The 22,793-nt window shown below is 33.6% G+C and overlaps 1 protein-coding gene across 1 annotated transcript in view; it reads left to right on the plus strand.

Annotated features, from left to right (window-relative positions):
* Nucleotides 1-22,793, plus strand: part of ERBB4 (erb-b2 receptor tyrosine kinase 4) — a 1,078,432-nt gene that overhangs the window by 713,615 nt on the left and 342,024 nt on the right. Inside the window, exon 4 of the mRNA XM_035007223.1 lies at nt 7,883-8,017. Within this exon, the coding sequence (XP_034863114.1) occupies nt 7,883-8,017 (135 nt within the window). The remainder of the gene's footprint in view (nt 1-7,882; nt 8,018-22,793) is intronic.

Raw genomic sequence — 22,793 nt, forward strand, 5'->3', positions numbered from 1 at the left:
AATAAATAAATAAATAAATAAATAAATAAATAAATAAATAAATAAATAAATAAAATTCTGTCTTCTTTTAAATATAATCTAATCTAATACTAAGTAATGCAAAGTTTATATAAATACATAGAAAAAGCATTACTCTTGTTTATACTAATGAGTAAACAGCTCTCTAAGTAATTACTAAGTATAAAGTGTAGTATAATCAACAACTGTGTGACAGATACCATGAGTACAATATTTCCACTATAGAGTTGAGCAAACTGAGTTTCATAAAGGTCTACAAGGTCACACATCTTGGAAGCAGAAAACTAGATTTTGAACTTAGTTTTACCTAGTTACCTAGATTCGGTATTTTTGCCTTTGCACTCAAAGCCCCAAGAGTGGAAGATGGATCAATCCATCATCTATTTATCTGTCTATCTACCCACCCATCTACCTATAGCATATCTATCTGTATGTTTGTCTGTCTTATCTAACCAGCTGCTTACTTATATGTATATGTATCTATCTACCTATAGTATAGAATTTACTATGACTTTAGAATGCAAGATGAATTTGTGGGGAGAGTGGGCTTGAAGCAAAAAATTCAATCTGCTGTGGGATGATAGAACCTGAATTAAGAATAGCAGTAGATGTAAAAAGAATGGGATAAATTAAGAGACATTATGACAAATTTAATTCAGGATATCAGATTGATTAAATATAGAGGTAAATGAATTAATGGTAAGTCTCAAGTTTGGAGTCTACTTGACTTTCACAGCATGTTATTCTGATCTTAACTGAAATAAGGAAACATAGGGGGAGTAAAAGTTTGGGAGAAATTATTAGGGGTAAATATTAAACATATTGGCACATACATAGAATTATATAATGAGGTAAGAGAACAATTTGAAAAGGAAATCCTGTAATCATAATTTAAAGCAATTACAAGACAAAATTTATTTTTAAAATTTTCCAGACAACATCAATGAGTTTAAGTAGATTACTACTTCCCTAATAGATAAGAAGAATCAATACATTAAGATTACACTGATTTCATTCAATATTTTATGTGATTTATAATGTGAACATTATCTAGTACATGAAGAGGAAATATGACTTACATTAGACTATCAATTCAGCAACCGAAAACTTTCTTACAAATATCAGTTATGTTCTCAAAATATGTTGTTATTGTCATTATAATCATCAATTTCTACTATGTGCTTGACACTTTTTTTTACACTAAGGCCACAGAAAGATGTATGTCATGGTTCTTATCCTCTAGAGATCGATAAGAGGGGAGATAAGATAAGCATGCAAAAGGATAAAGAAGGTAGGATAGTATTTGCTCTGTCAGGGGAGTGGTTCAAATAATCAGTGTTATATGAGTTAGCAGCAGTTAACCTCTAAAAGCTAGAAGGTCATAGTAGACTTCTCAGAGTTCGGACGCAAGTTGAAACATAATGAAAGCTAAGAATTCTACACTGGAACTTTATGGAGAGCATTACTGAGCTCTATTCAATTGAAATCAAGATATTTTTGCCATTATTTTCTATTTTAAGCTGATTTTCAGCCAGTGAACCTAATCATTTCTTCTTGAAATTGCCTGCTTGGATCAGAAAACTGTCCGCTGTTGCTTCCCAGCATTCATTCAGTATCCGCATCCATGAGCTTTTGACTCTGATCATTGAGCTGAAATACAGAGGGTTATATCACTCATTTACATTATCACCTTCTCCCCACTCCCAATACAAATGTGACATTTCAATTTTGCACACTTCAACTCTCCTTAAATCATCTGTATAAAAACTTCAAAGCTTGATTGATGATGAATGAGCCATTGTCTCCTCAAGCACCCGGTTCTCATTAGCCTTTAGAGTCTCAGCTTATTAATAATGAACCTTGAGGGCTGACCCAGTGGGGTAGCACAATTCACTGTGCTCCCAGCTGAAAGCTCTGGGTTTGGGAAAGATATAGGAATCTCTGGACCAAGTCCATTCCAGAGTTGATGTATTAAGTATCACAGGTGGATGATGTGAGCTATATTACTTTTGTATCATTATCTGCCAACAGACTCGTGTGGCTTAAGGTGATGACAGTAAGAAAGATACATTGCTTTATGTCTGAGAAAATCCAGTGACTGCGTCCTATAGCTTCATCTTGAAAATGGGCTTTGCCACTTTGGATTCTGACTTCTTGACTGTGACCTTTGGGTTGGTTAGGCAATATAAGTCTGATATATGGATTAGTCAGACATTCCCACAGTAATTAGACAAGTGCAATATCTCTAATCTTTATTTTTATTATTATTTTAACTCTAAGGTTTACCTGTAGATGTGCCCATGCAAAACAAGACATTTAGATATACAATCAGGGATTGATGTTAAGTATTTCATTCTTGCTTATTTGATTTTCTTATATTACCTTTGGTAGCTTTGTGAGTAGAAGTAAAATGTTTACTGTTGATACCAGTCATGTAGACTATAGTGGAATATGGCTAACTGCATTTAAAATTATCTTTATTTTGTAAAAAAAAAAAAAAGACATTCAGTCTTATTTATGAAGTAGTTACAAATTGTGCCTGGGGTCAAAGCAATTTTGTCAACTTTTTAAACCATGTAAGGAGGTCATATTAATCTGTATTTTCAGCGGGGATGCTTCATCACAATTAGGCTATTTCATACCAGGCAGGGGAGGAAAAAAAACATGATTCAGTATTTTATCACATTTTCTTTTGAGAGAATATATTTGCAAAATGTCAGCGATTCTTTTAATGGTCAGTCATCCCCAAATTCACTATAATAACTAGCATTTGAAAAGAAATGAAGAGTGCAAAAGAACTTATTTAAATAACACAAACATTTCCTTCTTCATTAGACTCATGCAAATGGGAAATCAAGGGAAGAAATGGTCAAATGGACAATCTTTGCGGATTGGAAGACTAAGACACAAATACTTTATATCCTCTTACATGTCATATTGGCACTTTACACCTTTCTAGAAAATAATTTAAGGAACAATATGAGGTAGATTTACAATTCAATATAAGAAACATGCTCTTACATATACTAGGTAATTTGCACAGGTTTGAGGAAATTTGATGTGTCCAGGATAGCTCAAAATCATCATTATTTACTTGATAAATATAACTGAATTTGATGCACAAAATAGGTTTAGGGATACAGAAGAAAATGTCTAAATGTGACTTATAAATATCCAACATACTGCTTGCAGTAATTTTGTACATTATCAATTATAAGCATTTTATATAATAAAAGCTATTTATCTTTCAGCTTATAAAAACTATTTTTTAAATTTTTTCCTATACTCAAGATAGATATTTATTGGTCTACCCAAATATGTTTTTCTATAATCAGGCTATTATATTTGATTTCATAGAGCAAATATTTATTGTGTATCTGGCTTCTGCCTTGCATAATGCTAGACACTGGGGATAGAGTTTTGACCAAAACAGAAAGGACCTCTGACATAATGAAATATAGAACCAGTTCAGATAAACTATAGAGTGTTTAAGGAAAAAAATAACTTTCATTTTTACTTTGATTTGGTCAGAATTTAAAATTAAAAGTTACAACAGAAGTTAATTGATCAATGTTGGTGGCAAATTCATGTTACTTTTGTGTTTTAAGTTTGATTTAACAAATATGTGTTGATTAGCTATTGCTTCAGGTTTGATATAGATACAGAACTGAAAAATATTCCTTGCCTTCATAGAGTTTAGTCTAGTATTTCAGTTATAAATTGTGTGCTATATATGTTAAATTCAATGTATGTAAGAGTAGTGTTGATTATAATTTACTTACTCTACATACAGAAAGATTCATATTTTTTACTTGACTTGCATGCATTAATCTAGTAGGAAATGTTTGATACACAAACCTGTTTAAGTGTTTGGCAGAATTTTTTAAAAATTAAATATTTCTTGCATAGAAGATCATATTTCATATATCTTACCATACTTAATTGTGACATTTATTAAAAAGAGTTCTGTTTTGTGAACTTACTGGGAGTTTTTTTATATAATATGATAAAAAATTCATAGCAGTTTTTTTCTACCAATTATTACAATGACCAAGATTCTATATGTGTTTCTCCTAATTTTCTCTGATATATTTCCTACAGTGGAAGTGAAATACAATAGATGGGATGACCCTGAGGTTATTTATTTATTCTTTAAGTCATTTCACTTTTCCAGGTTTTGTGCATCTTTATGTGAATGTCAGTTACATTTGTGCTTGTTTTCTATATTACTTAGAATTGGAAATCCTCTTTTTTGTCACGGTTTAAAAATTTAATTATTAATCACTTAATTTCATTCTAATGGAAGGGAAACTCTCTTGGCATAACACAGATCCAATAAGTCTTTAATAGAATTTATGATAACTCTGCTGTTCTTGTTTGTTGGTAAACATAGATCTGAAGTATGACCAGACATTTTCCTGATATCTTCTTGGATAAATATCTTACCAAGCATTTCTCTTTTTCTAATCCTTGTCTTTCTTTCTAATCTAAAAAGGCAGCCAAGCCATAATAGTCAAAAACATTAGGAAGCCCTTTTGTCCAGTAAATAATCTGTGTTTCCAACAACTTTCTTACAGGTCAATATATTTCCCTAGAATTTTCTTAGTTCAGGAATAAATCTAACTGAATATTTCACCAAAAAAGCATATTAAATTAAAGTTTAAAATTTTGTATAGGAGCACCTGGGTGGCTCAGGCCAAGAATCTGACTCCTGGTTTCTGCTTAGGTCATGATCTCAGGATCCTGAGATTGAGCCCCATGTAGCTCTGTGCTGGGCATGGAGCCCATTTAGGATTTTATCTCCCTCTCTTTCTGTCTTCCCTCCCACCCCCTTATCCCATATGCACTCTCTCTCAAAAAAAAAAAAAAAGTATAAAGTTATAAACTCAATGTAAACTATACCAATGAATAAGTACAATATTAACATTTCCTCACCTATCTTTAGGTAACCAAATTGATCAAAAGAAAATGTAAGATAAAGTATATGTTAAAACTCTCCTATAAATGTCAATAAAATGCTCATTTTCTGATTATAGTGTTTCAACATTCACCAACAGAATACAATCTAAGCCAAATATAAAGGAAAAGACTATTTTCAGGGAAAATAGACTCATACACGAATAGACTAAATGTGCCTTATAAATCCATCATTAAATACTAGAAGTTTATAAATCTTCCTGACCAGAATTGCTAGCAGATGCTGGGTTTTGAATTTAGGGTGTTATCCAAACTGATCATGATTGTAGTCTTAATTTGAAATTTTAACATGTAAGATTATACTTGAATTATTACTGCCTCTTTTCTAAATCCTTTTCCAAGTATAAATCAAGGTTTTGAACAGAATATTTCTGAGAAACAAATGTCAACATTGGTAGCAGATTAATATTGTTGAAGGGATTTGATGAGATTATTATTCAGTATAATATAATCTGATTCCATTTAAATATTTTTAGATAGGAAGTTAGAGATGGATACTGTGTTCCTTCAATATGAACTATTTGAATTATAATGTGAATCCTGAAAAATACATTCTTTCTACAATATTTGAGCTATTGTTTTCTCCTCACATTTTTTTAAAGTAGAACTTTTCCAAATGTAGACTGAAAAATAACCTTCATTTCCTGGATAGCAGTCAAAATCTCCTTTCTTGCCACCTAATGAAGAATTATTTCTAGAGCAGAAGAGCATCACCTAATGTCTCATGAGAAAGCTATTAGTATGAGATCGTCACATTTCATAGATAGAAACTTTAATGCCAAGCATTAATGTAGAAATCCATTTTCACAATCTTTCTTATGTCTTATATCTCCCTCTGCTTTGATGAAGATTGTATGGTTAGGTCATGAAAAATAATGAACTGGGTTTTAGAAGTAGAAAGATGATCTAATTTATTTTTGTTTCTTTTTTTTTCCTCACCTGAGAAAATGGAACCAATAGTCAGTGAAAAGATTGATGATGAGAACTGGAGTGATTTTAAATGTGGAAAGCCCTGTGATGTCAAAATTAATCTGGTGCATTTTATAAATACAACACAATAAGGCAATTGAGATGTGCCCACCTATCTTACTTCCACAAATACTCCTCTTACGGTGTCATATGTTCCTTTCATTCTTTTATCTCCCTCCTTGGTTTAAGGTGACTCTTAAAAGTTTAGCTAGGGATACTACTCAAGAAAGAGATAATTTTCTCAAGGCCACCATGGGAAATAGAGTAGTTGCCTTCCCATTATTCATCTTCCTCTTCTTTCTCACTAACAGTCCTGCTTGTTTAAGTTTTTTTCAAGTAGCAATAAGTCCACCCAGCCTCTCTTGTAGTAGAAATGCTCATGGGACACTGTTCTGGCCAATAAAATGCCGACATAATCCTTGGGGAGAACATCTCTTCCCAAATAGAAAGTCAGAGCCTCAGTAGGAGGATGTCTCTTGCTTGCTCTTCTGTTTTCATCTTGCCTTGAATTCAGACAGACACTTTTAGATACATCAACCTTCTTGTGCCTGTAACGAATAAAACCAACACACAAAACAGATGTGGGTCCTGTGGACACCACTACCTCCTATAGATTTCTTATGTGAGAAAAATCATCCTCTAGCTATATAAATTATTGTTAACTGTTTTTGTTACTTGTAACAGTGTATTATGGACTGAAATATAATTTCTCTTAAGTTGTTTTTATATTGGATAGAAGGGGTAGATATTGAGGAGGAAGATGCTATGTGTATTTCTAACCAATTTCTTCAAGTAGTAAGAATAGTATTTTCCAAAAAAAAAAAAACAAATAGTACTTTCGGAGGGAATATCTTTTTTTTTTTTTTTTTTCTGGATAACTTAAAGCAATCTGCAAGAGAATTTACATATACTATCAGCTATTGTTCAGGGGGAACAAGTTAGCTGATCAAGGCCTGTGTGAAATAGAGAATCAAGTAAAAATTGGCTTTAGTGCGTTTTATCCCATGGTCCTGCCATTGTTCCAATGAACCATCGGGTTTTTATTATGTCTTTGTGTTGTTCTTAAAGAATAACTGGCAATTCTATTGATTCCATTTGAGAGGATCAAAGATCAAAGAGCATTTCTTCATAATTGAAACATTAATTTTAGCTTTCATTTTGTTTTAATTGCTTCCTACTGACTCTAGTCGATGTCACATGGACTAATAATTTTTTTAAGAGAGATAAACAAGTTAAATGACCAATAAGAGGGAACTGGTTAAATATTATTTAATTTATACTCTAGCATATTGTAGTTTCATTAGAAATAATGTAGAATAACATTTAATTATCATTAAAGACTCACCACTTAATATTAAAACTAGCAGGTTATGAAATATTATATTCAATGTTATTCCAATTTCAGAAGAAAACAAAAAGGAAAGAGATTGAAAACATCTATACCAAAATGTGAAGAGTGTCTCTCTGGGTATTTATATTATGAGTGGTTGTATTTCTTTATATTTTTCAATCTTTCCCAATTTCTGCAATCAATTTATATGACTCAGTGATATTTTAAAAGATGTCTTGGCTATTAACAATGTAACTCTAATTTAACATTAAAATAGTTTAAGAATATAACCATGAGAGACTATGGACTCTGAGAAACAAACTGAGGGTTCTAGAGGGGAGGGGGGTGGGGGGATGGGTTAGCCTGGTGATGGGTATTAAAGAGGGCATCTATTGAATGGAGCACTGGGTGTTATATGCAAACAATGAATCATGGAACACAACAGCAAAAACTAATGATGTAATGTATGGTGATACACAAACATAATAAAATAAAATAAAATAGTTTAAGAATAAATCATTTTTATTGACTACCTTTTCATCAACAAAAAGTTTGACAAGAAATCTTTGTTTGTTTGTTTTAATACAGAAATCCTTAATGGTGGAGTGTATGTAGACCAGAACAAATTTCTTTGTTACACAGACACAATTCACTGGCAAGATATTGTTCGGAATCCATGGCCTTCCAACTTGACTCTGGTATCAACAAATGGTAGCTCAGGATGTGAGTAACATTATCTTTTTTAATGTCTCAAAATGTTCTTTTGCTTCTTGTGAAAACAAACAGCTTAAGTTTATCATGCCATTAACAATATTTTAAATTTTGATTGCATCCATTGAAATGTTCAGTTATATATAACAGAACAATCTTTTGTGTCTAATTAACTCTCCTTTTGGAATGATAACTTCCCTTTTATAAATTCTAATTTTCTTAACATGACTTCTTTTGATAAATCTAAATATCTTACTATATTTCTAATGTCTAACTTTCCAATGTCTAAATGTTTAAACATGTGCTGCATTGTCCATAAACTTAAGGCTGGTGTCTGATTACTGCTTCAGTTCTTTGTGACCTATGTACCACTGAGAAAAAATGTGGTGGGACAAAAATAAACCTTCCTATTCACTATACTATTTTAAATTAAAAAAAATAAAAGCTGATGAACATTTTAAAATCCCTAAGCCTCCATTTGCCCCTGAAACCTTCATGATAATACTTTATGACAATTCCAAACACTATAAATAGAATGGAGAATTATAGATTTCATAGAAGAGATATACGTTACATTCTGGTTTTAGTCATTAGTCTAATAAACTACCCAATTTCTCATTCCTTAAGTGTATTGTTTCTATCACAGAGGATTTATCAGATTCAGAGTGTTTAATATGATTAAATGATAAGCAAGTAATATTTGAGCTATATCATTAAAATCTTAGCAAATTATTCTGCCTGGAACCTATTTCATTTTCATAAAGCAGGCTATGTGGTCCCCACATTTATTACTACTGACATTTGTATGAGAACAGAATCCTTATCAAGTGTTAACCTGGGTTTTGTATTTCTCGACCACTATCATATATTTCCCGCCTGAAATCATAACTAGTCTTCACACAGTTCAATAATTATTTGCAATAGTACTGATTGTGTTATGACACTTTTGTAGGAAATCAAACTCCAAGGGACAATATTAAATTTCATGATGGTCCTAATAATATAATAGGGAAATATGAATATATTTGATCCAAACTGACAGCTGTATTTTTAATAAATGGCTAAATTTTTTTAAAGTAGAGTAACATAATTTTCTTGTCACCTTTGAGCAGAAATTTGTATGAGATTTCGTCTTTACAGCATTCAAGTTGCCTACCTTGTAAAATTACACGTGAATAAAAAATTGAATCTGTTCACACTAACAAGACAAATGATGTACTTCAGAAATGGCTTCCATTTTCAGTCTGCCCATACTATGGTACATTTTATATTTGGTGGGGGGTAATTATAATGGTTGCATAAGAGGAAAGACCTACTGACTTTGCTCATTAGAATGACCAGCCTATAATGCATGAATGAGATCAGGCAAGAATGAAGCCCAAGACAGAAGCCAAAGGGAAGCCTTACAGGATGTGGAACAGGAAAGGTCTGAGGCAGTAGCTGCACTTTCACAGATGGCATCTCTTTGTCCTATTATTTGTGGGCAATTTTGGATGGTTGTGCCTATAATTAGGCAACTGTAGCTGCATTTGTTTTGCATGCAAATAATTGCAGGTGCAAAAATTATAAATGCAGAGGAGAGTCATAACAATTGGTCCTTTACAAATTAACCACCATTGCTTATTGAAGTTTTATTCTTTATATACTAGTTCTATTTGCTGACACATTAAATATACTGCATGACACCATAGCTGAAAATAATGAATTGGCTGGTCTTTGAATATTGGTTTCACCCTGATTGAATTTTTCCCTCTACCTTCTCTCCATGGGTGATGACAGGTATTCTCACAGTTTTAAATAGGTTCCATGCCCAGCATGAAGCCCGATGCGGGGCTCGAACTCATGACCTGAGATCATACCTGAGCTGAGATCAAGAATCAAACCCTTAACCAACTGAGCCACTCAGGCACCCCTTCTCTCATGGTTTTAAATGCAGCTTCTACACTGATGACTCCCAGAAAACTACAGTCACCCAATGAGTCACCCAAGTTAAAAATCTGGTGGGCATCATAGACTTCACCTTCTCCTTGGTTTGTGGCATTTATTTAATCATGAAATCATACTGAATTTGCCTTTTCTTGATTTTACATATTTCTTATTGCCATAGCTGTAGTTCAAGGCTTCATCCATTGTCTGAGTTACTGAAATAATCTCTGAATTCTTAATAATTTTTGAGTCCACAAACCCTGTGCAGTCTGGTGAAACCAATAGCTTCCTTCTTATAATAATGTAAAATTAATAAATAGGTATAAAATATTTTATATCATAAATGCATAAAAATCAATCAGTTCATAAAATAGATTTTAAAGGATTACAAGGAAAATAAATTATACTGAAATACATTTATCAACATTCTTAAAAATAATGTGATATGGTAATATGCTTCATTAGTAGGTTAAATTAAAAAAAAATTCTAATAGTAGGATTAACAGGCAATGTAGCTTTGTGGCAGTGATAGGCCTAAATATTATTTTAAAAAGGACAGTCACTTTAATAAACGGTGTTTTCACATGTACAAGATTGAACTTAGACTTTTACCTTACCCTATATGAAAGAAATTAACTCAAAATGAATAAAAGACCTAAACATAAAACCATAATCTATAAAATTCCTAGAAGAAAACATGGAGGAAAAGCTTCATGACATTGGATTTGGCAATAATTCTTGGAGTTGCCACCAAAAGCAAAGACAACAAAGGCAAAAAATAGAAAAAATGGGGCTACATCAAACTTAAAAACTTCTGTGCATCAAAGGACATGAGCAAGAAAGTGAAAACTTACAGAATGGAAGGAAAATTTACAAATTCTATATCTCATAAGGGGTTAATATCCAGACTATATAAAAAACTTTTACAACTAAGCAACAACAAACAACCTAATTCAGGAATGGGCGTGGACTTCAAATGGCATTTCTTGAAAGATGATATACAAATGGCCAACAACCATATGAAAAGATGAAATCCAAATCCAAGCCCACCTTACACCCGTTAGAATGACTATTATCAGAATAATAGAAAATGACAAATGTTGGTGAAGATGTCAAGAATTTGAAACCTCTGTGCACTGTTGTGAGATTTTAATGTTGTAAAATAGCTATGGAAGATAGTATGGTGGTTCCTCAAAAATTAAAAATAGAACTACCATATTATCCACCAACTCCACTTCATGGTATATGTCCAAAAGAATTGAAAGCAGAGTCTCAAAGCATTATTTGCACACCTATATTTATAGTAGCATTATTTATAATAGCCAAGAAGGGGAAGCATCCCAAATGTTCACTGATGAAGGAATGCATGAACAAAATATAGTATATATACAATGGTACATCATTCAGCCTTAAAAAAAGGAAGGAAATTATGATGTTACAACATCATTTGCTAAGTAAATTAAGCCAGTCACAAAAAGACTGTATGACTACTTATATGAGGTATCTAGAGTAGTCAAATTCATAGAAACCAAAAGAAGAATTGTGGTTACCAAAGCCTGAGAGAATTGGGAAATGAGGAATTTCTGTATAATGAGTATAAGAGTTTCAGTTTTGCAAGATGAAAAAGTTTTGTAGATCTATTCCACAACAATGTAAACATTCTTAACACTACTAAGCTTTATGCTTAAAAATAGTTATGACAGGGACACCTGAGTGGCTCAGTCAGTTAAGCATCCCACTCTTGGTTTTTGGCTCAGTTCATGATCTCATGGGTCCCGGGGTTGAACCCCAAGTTGAATCTGCTTGAAGATTTTCTCCCTCTGCCCCTCTCCCCACTCTCTCTCTCAAATAAATAGGTAAATAAATCTTTTTTAAAAAAGATTTTGATAGTAGATGTTATGTTGTGTGTTTTTACTGCAAGAAGAAAGAAAGAAGAAAGAAAGAAAGAAAGAAAGAAAGAAAGAAAGAAAGAAAGAAAGAAAGAAAGAAAGAAAGAAAGAAAGAAAAAGAAAGGAAGGAAGGAAGGAAGGAAGGAAGGAAGAGGAAGGAAGGAAGGAAGGAAGGAAGGAAGGAAGGAAGAAAGAAAGAAAGAAAGAAAGAAAGAAAGAAAGAAAGAAAGAAAGAAAGAAGGAAGGAAGGAAGGAAGGAAGGAAGGAAGGAAGGAAGGAAGGGAAGGAAGGAAGGAAGGAAGGAAGGAAAGAAAGAAAGAAAGAAAGAAAGAAAGAAAGAAAGAAAGAAAGAAAGAAAGAAAGAAAGAAAGAGAGAAAGAAAGAGAGAGAGAAAGAGAGAGAGAGAAAGAAGGAAGGAAGGAAGGAAGGAAGGAAGGAAGGAAGGAAGGAAGGAAGGAAGAGAAAGAAGGAAGGAAAGAAGGAAGGAAAGAAAGAAGGAAGGAAAGAAAGAAGGAAGGAAAGAAAGAAGGAAGGAAGGAAGGAAGGAAGGAAGGAAGGAAGGAAGGAAGGAAGGAAGGAAGGAAGGAAAGAAGGAAGGAAGGAAGGAAGGAAGGAAGGAAGGAAGGAAGGAAGGAAGGAAGGAAAAGTTTTATGATACCTGTAAGAACTGGAATGCAGTATGAATACATCTATAGTTTCTATGCATCACAGTGTAGCTGGTGCACTTATCTTCATAATTGATGAAAATCCTATATTTAATAAGAGATTAATGTGAATAATAATGTAATGATTCCTCATTCAAGTTCAAGGACCTCCTAAATTATATCCATAAGCCCTTTAGGGGCCCCAGGCCTCCTGGTTAAGAGCCCCCATGTTTAACTACTCTCCTTACCTCCGGTCCTGACAAAGTGCCACCAAGAACTCTGTTTAATGGATATCTAACCATGACCCTGTCTAAAAACCCTGTCACTGCCACTGACTAATGTGGGGTCAATTCTTAACAAAACCAAAGGCTTGGAGTTTTTAGCAGATTCCTGCTTATTTCTCACCTCAGTGGAATGAGTTCTTATAATTTATTTGTCTGTACTGCCTTTCCTTTTCTGTTTGCCACACTAAATTTTGTTCAAACTTTAAGACACTCATCAATTATCATCTCTTCTAAGAAGTGTTCTCTTCTATAGGCTAGATTAGGTAACTTTTCTCCCGTAACCCCATAAAGAGCAGTGCTGAAACCTGGCATTCTTACTTTAAAATGAAAGTCCTTGAAGACAAGGCCCAGGTCATCGTTTTGTCCTATTTTAGCACATAATGGATGGATAAAAGTTCTATACTGAATAAATAGACAAATATATGAAATAGATCAGTTCATAAATAAGAAAATCGGATGAATCTAAGTAATACTTTCTTCTATCCATCATTTATATGTAAAAGTTATAATCCACAGATAGGCAGCTTATTCATTTTAAGTCTTTTTCAGGTAAAAAATGACAACCTACATCTGTGTACCTAATTCAATTTGTAACTATATAATTATAAGTTTTACTATTTATGTTCTTTTTATATTTTATTATACTTATAAGATAAAATATATATGTCAGCTTTTCCTTTAGTGTAAAGAGACTAATTTGTACTACAAGTGTACTACTTGTAAATCTACAAATCATACAATTTTGACAAAGAATTTAAGAATATTTGATTCTTAAGTGATATTTTGCAAAGTATTTCTTAACACAGTCTTGGCTTTTTGTACAATACTAATTCGTAATGCAAAAAAGCAAAATCTTTTCAAGAGCAACCTGGATTTTGATTGATATAACCTTTGGACTATAATTGGAATAATGAAAAGGTTTGACATGTCTAGAAAAGAAATTTTAAAATGATACCACTCCTTTAAAAATGCATGATTTAGGAATAATTATAACCAAATTGTATTTTCCAAAATACTTGAGGTATCTCAATATAAATTTTAGCAAGATAAGAGAGAGATGAGTGTCCTTTCTATCATACAAATCTCTAGCAAGAATTATCTAACATTCTAATATTCTTGGATAGGTTTATCAGTAGCACTTATTCAGTAAACTACTATTCAGAGTGATAAAATCATATAGTAAATGATGTTTCACTTACTTGGAGTACTTCTAATAACTCCCATCACCACAAGAATGTCAAAATGATGGAAATTAGTTGCCTTTGAAAAATTAAGCAAATGCAAGTATATGAGAACATAAATATAGAAAAATAGACAATAATATTTGCCAAGAAGAAGATTGTGTAGTTAAGAGAATGGCACCAAACTGGCTTGTTTGAAACCTCGCACTTCCTCTTACTAGCTATTTGACCTTGGGCAAGTCACTTAAGCTCTCAGTACCTCCATTTCTGCATCTATAAAAGGAGAGTGTCAAGAGCAGAGCTGGGCTGAGCTGTTAGGTTTCAGGGTTTTAAAACAAAGAACCAATAAAAAGGTACCAGTCAAGCTTTCAATCACCTATTTCAATAGTATAAGCAAGAGGCTGACCTGGAGAAAGCACCAACTCTCCAAGCACTGTCCATTTTCCCCACAGAACAGCTCCAGGAGAGAGTCAGGTGGATCAGATTGGTCAGCTCAGACATGGGGAATTGTCTTACTGCTGAGGGAGCCCCAGAGAAAGGCCTCTGAAATTTTACGGATCTAGGAGCCAAAGGGCAGGCTGGAGGGAGAGGAAAAAGGACTAAGAGTGGAAAAGTTTTGAGTACTGAGTCAGAGTAGAGAAAAAGTGTCTTAAGTGTTCCCTCCCATCCATGTTCTTTCCAGCGAAGGCCTCTGAGGAGGGCCTCTGTCAAAGGCATTTGATGAATGGAGGAAACTGATCTAGTAGTGTAGCTCTGCTTAAGAGCATGGCTTATTAGGGAGCCCTGAGTTTTCCCTGGACTCAGAGACCACAGTGCATTGGCTGCACACCAAGTCTGGTATGGGTAGGGCAGCTTTCTGTTGTGACACCTGCCAGGGTAAAGCCTTTTTAGTTACCTGTGGTCAAGCTTGAAAGATCACACATAGACTTTTGGCCAGGAGCTAATATTACCAACTTCATAGGGCTAATATGAGGAATAAATAAGTTCATATGTATTAAAATCTGAGTGATTTCTTTTGGTAAATGAATAAAGTGACTTCCAATTATGATTTGTTTTTCCATAGGCATTGACCATATGTGGACAGAAATAATTTTATAATATGAGTTATATTTTTATTATATATTAATTAGCTAATATTGTATTTCGTTTCTGTTTCACATGTGTTTAAGTAAGCAGAAGATAGTATTTTGTAGCTTGAGCTCACTGAGGCACTGAAAGGAACAAACCTCAGATGCTCCAGATCCTGCAGTCCTTTCTTCAGCTTACACCAGATGCCCCACTCATTCTCCGTTACTTTCTAAAGCCAAATATGGGTTTCCCCCACTATCCAAAAAGTAGAAAGATCCTATGAAACCTTTCAAACCAAAATGGCCTAAAGCAAAGTGTCCCCGGCTTTCCAAAAGTTTATATTCTGTCCCTTTGCTTTTAGAAAAGACCTATGTTAGTACAGTAATGGCCTCTGTGTGTGTGTGTGTGTCTGTGTGTGTGTGTGTGTGTAAGTGAAAATCCTCTTCCATTCCTTTCAGGTAATGAACAGGTACTAATGTAGGTCTTCACAAAAGTGAAGTGGCCTATTGTGAACTTCTGGAAAGTGTAGGATACCTGCACCACCTAATGACAGAAGTGGAAATGTGGGGGAATTGGCAAATTCATAAAAGCATTATATTCACAAACATAATTGCAGTACTAACCATTTGTTTAAGGCAGATGTTCTGCCTGCCTTAAAACCATTAGTAAAACATGAAATTATATTTTTCTTTTAAGGACTCTCACCTATCCTAATAATTGCCCACTCCTAACTAGTATTGCATGTTGTGTCCTGGATGGGTAATTTTCTTGAACTAGAAAACAAATCTCAAAATAAAGTAGAATTAAATCTGATGTTCTTAGTTCATCAACTTTTGTTACTCCTTCAGTGTTAAAATTTTTACATAAAATAGATGCACTCTTCTAAGTTTGGCATTTTGTAGTTAGAGTAAAAAACAAAGTAGCAAGAAAGTTTACCCACAGTACATTTCAGTATAGCTTCAGTTTCCATGTATTATATATGCACAAATCCATTTTTACATAAATACATATGTAGGATCAAGTCATGCACACTATTTTAAAAGATTTTTTAAAAATAAAAGTTTTAATTATGGGAATAGAAAAATGTGAAAAAGAGAAAAGATAAATGAATGTATATAAACCCAAAGGATAGGTTGAAATCATTTAGAAAATACATTCTTCATGAATCTAATCTAATAAAACAAAACAAAACAAAAAAGAACTAATGATCACTTATCAATTTAGTTGCAGTTATTCTAAACATAATATTAGCAAATGGAACTAACAGAATTTAGGAATGTATTTAAAATATAAGAGCAAATGGCAACTCTGTTATTTTTTTAATACTGTTATTGAAAGAGTAAGGACTTGAAAATGATCCATATTGGAGAAGGCTTTTATTGCTACATTTATAAGAAGAGGATTTCCAAGTTGACTGAAATTCACTCCAGGATAAACTTATATTTAAGAAAATTCATTACAAGATGGAAGCATAGTATACCTGCTAGCTTGTTTGTTGTTGTTTTGGTTTGTTTTTTTGTCCCTTAGTTTCTTAGGATAAAAGTGCATTGTTTTAAGAATTCCTCATATCAGTGAGGAATTCTTAATCTCAGGAAACAAACTGAGGGTTGCTGGAGTGGTGGGGGTGGGAGGGATGGGGTGACTGGGTGATGGACACTGGGGAGGGTATGTGCTATGGTAAGCGCTGTGAATTGTGTAAGACTGTTGAATCACAGATCTGTACCTCTGAAACAAATAATACATTATATGTTAAAAAAAAAGAAGAAGAAAAGAAGATAGCAGGAGGGGAAGAATGAAGGGGGGGAAATCGGAGGGGGAGACGAACCATGAGAGACGATGGACTCTGAAAAACAAACTGAGGTTCTAGAGGGGAGGGGGGTGGGGGAATGGGTTAGCCTGGTGATGGGTATTAAAGAGGGCACGTTCTGCATGGAGCACTGGGTGTTATATGCAAACAATGAATCATGGAACATTACATCAAAAACTAATGATGTAATGTATGGTGATTAACATACAAAATAAAAAAATGTTTAAAAAAGTGCATTGTTTTACTTTTTGAATAAATTTTTCATGAAGATCTTTATTTTCATCATATGCAATAGCTTCCTCTCAAATCAATGTTTTAATCAAATATTATATATATATAATTAAGGAAATATGACTTCTGCTTTCTAGAAAATGACAGAATATTCCTTAACAGTACCTCAACCCCAGGTGGCAAAACAAAAGAATTCTCTCATAATAGACCTTTCTTAGTTCATCCCAGTCTTCATATTTATCACACATTGCATGTGCTATTTTATTTTATTGCAAATACATATATATTACAAATATGTATGTAGGTGTGTGTGTCTGTATATAATAAATACATGCATAAAGTAAACATTTTATATAAATGTGTACACACACACACACATACACACATATATACATATTGGTCTCAAGAGTTTATGATTTAAATTAGTTTCTATTTTACTTTTATATATAAACCACCTAAAATCTGGAATAAATTCCATAGTCTCTTCGCTCTGGCCTTATCTAACTCTTACTGCCAACTCTAGCCTCTGCCACCAGTGACTACAATAACCTCACAACTGTGCCAGGCACTCTCAGCTGCTCTTAAGACCCACTGTGTCCCCAGTTTCTTCAAAGCATAAATGAGACTAGTTATCAGCATGATTTTACTATTAATAATAATGGCTATTTGGGGGGCGGGGAGAGGGGCAGGGAGGCCCAAACTTGACTTTTGTGTTCTTGCTTATGAAGTGAGGATATTCCTCACTACTAGGATCCTTGGACCATTTCCAAACCTTAAGGATGGATTCCTTTGTTTTCCCCTAGGCTTTTTGTCCCTTCTCCAGGCAAAGGTTCATTTCATTTTCTGTTATTGAACTAATGGAAACATCAGTTTGTTCCAGAAGGAAATGCCTGCTTCAGACAGAGAATATGCATAGCGTGGCTTCCTTAGAAAAGTTTTCAATAGTGCATTTCCCAAAAGCAGTGTTTCTTCAGTCTAAAATCCTACCATGTCAGTGGAGTAATATGTTTAATAATTTAATATGTTTAATAACAACTTTTCAATACACAGAAGGGAAACACCAATTTGAAGAGTTGCTAATTTCCATGGTATAAACATTCTTAACATTCTCCCTTTTAGCAATCAATGTGGATTTTGGAAGAGATGCCCAGTTAGCACACCATTATGTAGTATTTCCACCATACAGATTCAATAGATGTAAATAAACTCATATAAACAACAGTAAAAATTATGAACTAGTCAGAAAATAAGCAATTTTAAGTATATATTACCTTTGTTTTAATAAAATTTAATTGTGGGTTTATGCAATTTAATATTTAGTAATGGCTATATTCAACAACCAGATCTGAAAATCCTAGAGAATCTGACAGCCTGCTGTATACACCACTGCCATGTGTGAACATCAGTGATCCTATAGAGGTAAATGCTGGGCTAAGCCCAGCCCAGTGCTTATCATTTCTCTCTATAACAATGCAGAGAAAACTAAGCCTACACATCATGCATGGTATGAACTGATTGTGGCCTCTTGTTCCTGCAGGCAAATGCCAAATAAAACATACATGTACACGCACAGCTCACTCAAGAACAACCTATTTGAGAACAGGACAGTTTACCTCAAAATTTATGGAGGGAAAACATCTGACACTCCAGGGTCATATTCTGCTAACATTTTTCATTTAAATTATTAAAGAGTATACTTAACTTCTGCATTCATGTTAACTTCTTGCACTAAAGACTTCCTGAAGAATGTTGGATAGATGTTACCTTTATTTGACTAAAGGGCTTAATGAAATGGTTCCTCTCAGAATACAATGAATTTCTACCTCAAAGATTAACCTCTCTGTATCCTATAAGCATACTACTCTAATTCTTATGGTGGTCTGCCTGCCTTTTCTACCATCAAATAAATATAGCTATAGCTTGTTGGAAGAAAAATCATTATTATGTAAAGTGACAGCAGAGATATTGCATAGCATTAGAAAAGGACAAAATTCTTTATGTCCAGAGATAAGTAGATTAGGGACGCCTGGGCGGCTCAGTCGGTTAAGCGTCTGCCTTCGGCTCAGGTCATGATCCCAGGGCCCTGGGATCGAGCCCCACATCAGGCTCCTTGCTCTGCGGGAAACTTCTTCTTCCTCTCCCTCTTCCTGCCACTCCCCCTGCTTGTGGGTGCCCTCTCTCTCTGACAAATAAATAAATAAATTAAATCTTAAAAAAAAGAGAGAGAGAAAGAGATAAGTGGATTAATAGTTTCCAGAGTTGGACATGCATCAGAATCTACTCCCAGAGATTCTCCCTAAGTAAGTCTGGTTTAAGGATGAGAATCTGCCTATCTTCAAAATTCTCCAATTGACTCTAGGCACAAGTATAAGTAGCACTGGCTTCATATAGGATTTCTGTGCTAGTAAAAGGATTAGAAAAGCCTATTTTGATGAATGCATTTCAGATCACGTACGGATTCAAAATTGGCCTAGAATGTATGAATTTGCTGCAAATGAGCCAACTGACAAATATATGATCTCCTCTTAGAGAATATGTAGCTCTCTGTTGTTATGTGAAACTTTTGTCACTAATTGCACAATAATTTGCTTTAAGCACCTGTGACCTTCTCGACCTGATGGATCACAGGCACTTAAAAAATCCTACTTCTAATTTTTATAGAAATTCTGTAAAGTAGATATTAAGAGCCCCATTTGGGGTCGATCAGAGACTTGGCATCTTAGAATTTTTAGTAATCAGAACTCAATGTCTTCCAGTGACTGATTGAAGAGATTAAAATTTCATGAAATAGCAGGTCACTGGGATCCAATTGTCCAATTAGGGACAGCTTTCTGATTTTCTTGTTTCTCTGAAATGTATTTTATTTTTTTAAATTTTATTTTATTTTATTATGTTATGTTAGTCACCATACGATACATCACTGGTTTTTGATGTAGTGATCCATGATTCATTGTTTTCATATAACACCCAGTGCTCCTTATTTTAAAGTAAATTTTAACAGGCCTTTTCACCATAGGAATTTTCATCAAAAATATTTATCATTACTTAAATAAAAATTGCTGATATTATGAAGAAGGTTTTCATACTGTTCAGACAGAATGGAAAAAGGCCAAGTATCAGAATAATCATATTTTCTTTGAAGAGTCATATGAAATGATAAGTTTTGGGAATTGGAAATTGTTGTCACTGAAAGGCATCTTTCTTATTGGGAAAAAATGTAATAAGAGCTACACACTCTGTTTAAATTGGATGACAATCACAGAAAATCTAGTCCATGTAAATCTAATCAAAACAAATGTTTTCCAGATGTCCATGGATGGATGAATGAATAAGCAAAATATGGTATATACATGCAGCGGAATATTATTCTGCCTTAAAAAGAAGGAAATTCTGGCATATGCTACAATAGATGAACTTTGAAGACATTACACTAAGTAAAATAAGCCAGTCATAAAAAGACAAATACTATATGATTCCACTTATATGCAATACTTAGAATAGTCAGAATCAGGGATACCTGGGTGGCTCAGTCAGTTAAGAGTCTGCTTTCGGCTCAGGTCATGATCCCCAGTCCCACATCTGGCTCCTTGCTCAGCGGGGAGCCTGCTTCTCCCTCTGCCCCTCCCCCTGCTTGTGCTCTCTCTCTCTCTCTGACAAACAAATAAATAAAATCTTAAAAAATAGTCAGAATCATAAAGGTAGAAAACATACCAGTGGTTTGCAGGGGCTGGAGGGAGGGGAGAATGGGGAGATTTTGTTTAATGAGTGAATTGTTTTAGAATATGAGAAGAGTTATGGGAATAGATGGTGTTGATTGTTGCAAAACAATGTGAATATGTTTAATACTGAAATGTACACTTAAACGGTTAAGATGATAAATTTTGTGTTATGTTTAGTTTTCCACAATAAACAAATAGAGTTAGAATATATAAAATGAGGAGCATTAATGTAAATTGATTATCACTAAGAGACCTCTGGTATCTTCCATGTTGCTTTCATTCTTTTTTTTTTTTCTGCAATTAAAAAAGGTGTACCTTTATATAAAGTTTTAAGTCATCCTTGCACACCCCAGTTAAGTGTGAGGATGTGCAAATAACTCTAAACCTGGAAGAATTAGCTCTAGGGGTTGAAACGCTAGGTTGATAAAAATGGGCTTAAATTTTCACCAAGGATTAAACTATTAATTCAAATAACAAGTACCTGATTAAGGTAAAAGAGATTTACAAAACATTCCATAGTTGATTTTTTTTTACTTTTAATTTCAGTTAGTAAACAGAGTATTATATTAGTTTCAAGTGTACAATATAGTGATTCAACACTTCCATACAACATCCAGTGCTCAGCACAACAAGTGCGCTCCTTAATCCCCATCACCTATTACAACCATCCCCCCACTCACCTCCCCTCTGGTAATCCTCAATTTCTTCTCTTTGGTTAAGAATCTGTCTTGGTTTGCCTGTCTCTTCTTTCCCTTTGAAGGCTTGTTTTCTTTCTTAAATTCTACATATGAGTGAAATCATTCCATAGTTGATTTTTAAACATAAAACTCTGATTTTATATTTGGTGTTTAAAGCAACTATGTAAATTTAATGAAAATTATGCTGAATCCATTCAGTGTTACCCTCTTCTATTTTTCTCTGATTTGTTTACTCTAGAATGGGTTAAGTGTGATTATGTATGTGTCTGTGCCCTGTTCTGCAACCCTCATTCATAGATTTTATTACCATTCACATTTTTATTCCCATTTTACTAATGAAAGTGGTTTTGTGGGACTCAGTTGCACAACTGAGTAAAATTTAATGAGGTTATTTTTTTTTTCTTCTCTAATTTCTCATCACTTAGAGAAAGCTAGGAAGTGAAAGGAAGATGTTTACAAGGAACTGAACATTGTCTATTCAAGTTTCCCTTTCCATAACATTTGCAAAGAAGTTTTACCTATGGCCTCCCTCTCCTATTGGTGTCCTCTCGTGAAGCCACTTTTATTTCAAAGTTTGGAGCAGAAGTGGTTACACTAGATAGTTGGAGCAGGAGAGTTGATATCTCCACAGGGAGCTGGGGAAAGATGAATAAGGAGATCAAGCTGCTAACCCACTTCACAATCTTTCAAGTCCAGATTATTGCAAGGAGCCGTATGCAACTTTTATTTAATTCGTTGCTGCCTAGCAAGAACAAATTATGTTCTATTTAGTGGTGATTATTTGGCAATTGTAGGTGCTCTTTCTAAGCAGTGAAGAAAAAAAAGGAAAGGAAATTATGCAGTGACATTTCTCTTGAAGTTCTTTAAGTATAAGAGAAATATATATTTTAAAGCTTGATTTAAAAATGCACAGAGTTAAAGTCATCTCAAAATTAGATGTCCCAGACACTTTAATTCTCCTACCTCTTCATACCTTATTAAACAAAAATTTTGATCTAGTAGTTTTTTCAAAATTATTTTCTAAAGAATCAACTCCAACTCTGTACTCAAGAAGGAGACTACATCATTAAACTAGTTACCTATTTGCCAAAGTTACTAGTTACTTTTTAGTAGTTAACTATTATTAGTTACCACATGCTAAAATGTATTTTTCAGAATAAAGAAATTTGCTTTACTAGAAAAAAAGTCAATGATAAAACTAAAAAAAATTTTTTAAATAACCAATTACCTCTTTATTTCTCAATTTCATTAGTCAAATAATTTTAAATGTCAGATATTTTATTGCATTTTTAGTGGAATAAACAAATATCTAAGGGTCCTTGTAGTTGTATAATTGACAGA

This window comes from Mirounga leonina, unplaced genomic scaffold, assembly GCF_011800145.1.
Source record: "Mirounga leonina isolate KUSES-001 unplaced genomic scaffold, KU_Mleo_1.0 Mir_151, whole genome shotgun sequence".
NCBI classification, from domain to species: Eukaryota; Metazoa; Chordata; class Mammalia; order Carnivora; family Phocidae; genus Mirounga; species Mirounga leonina.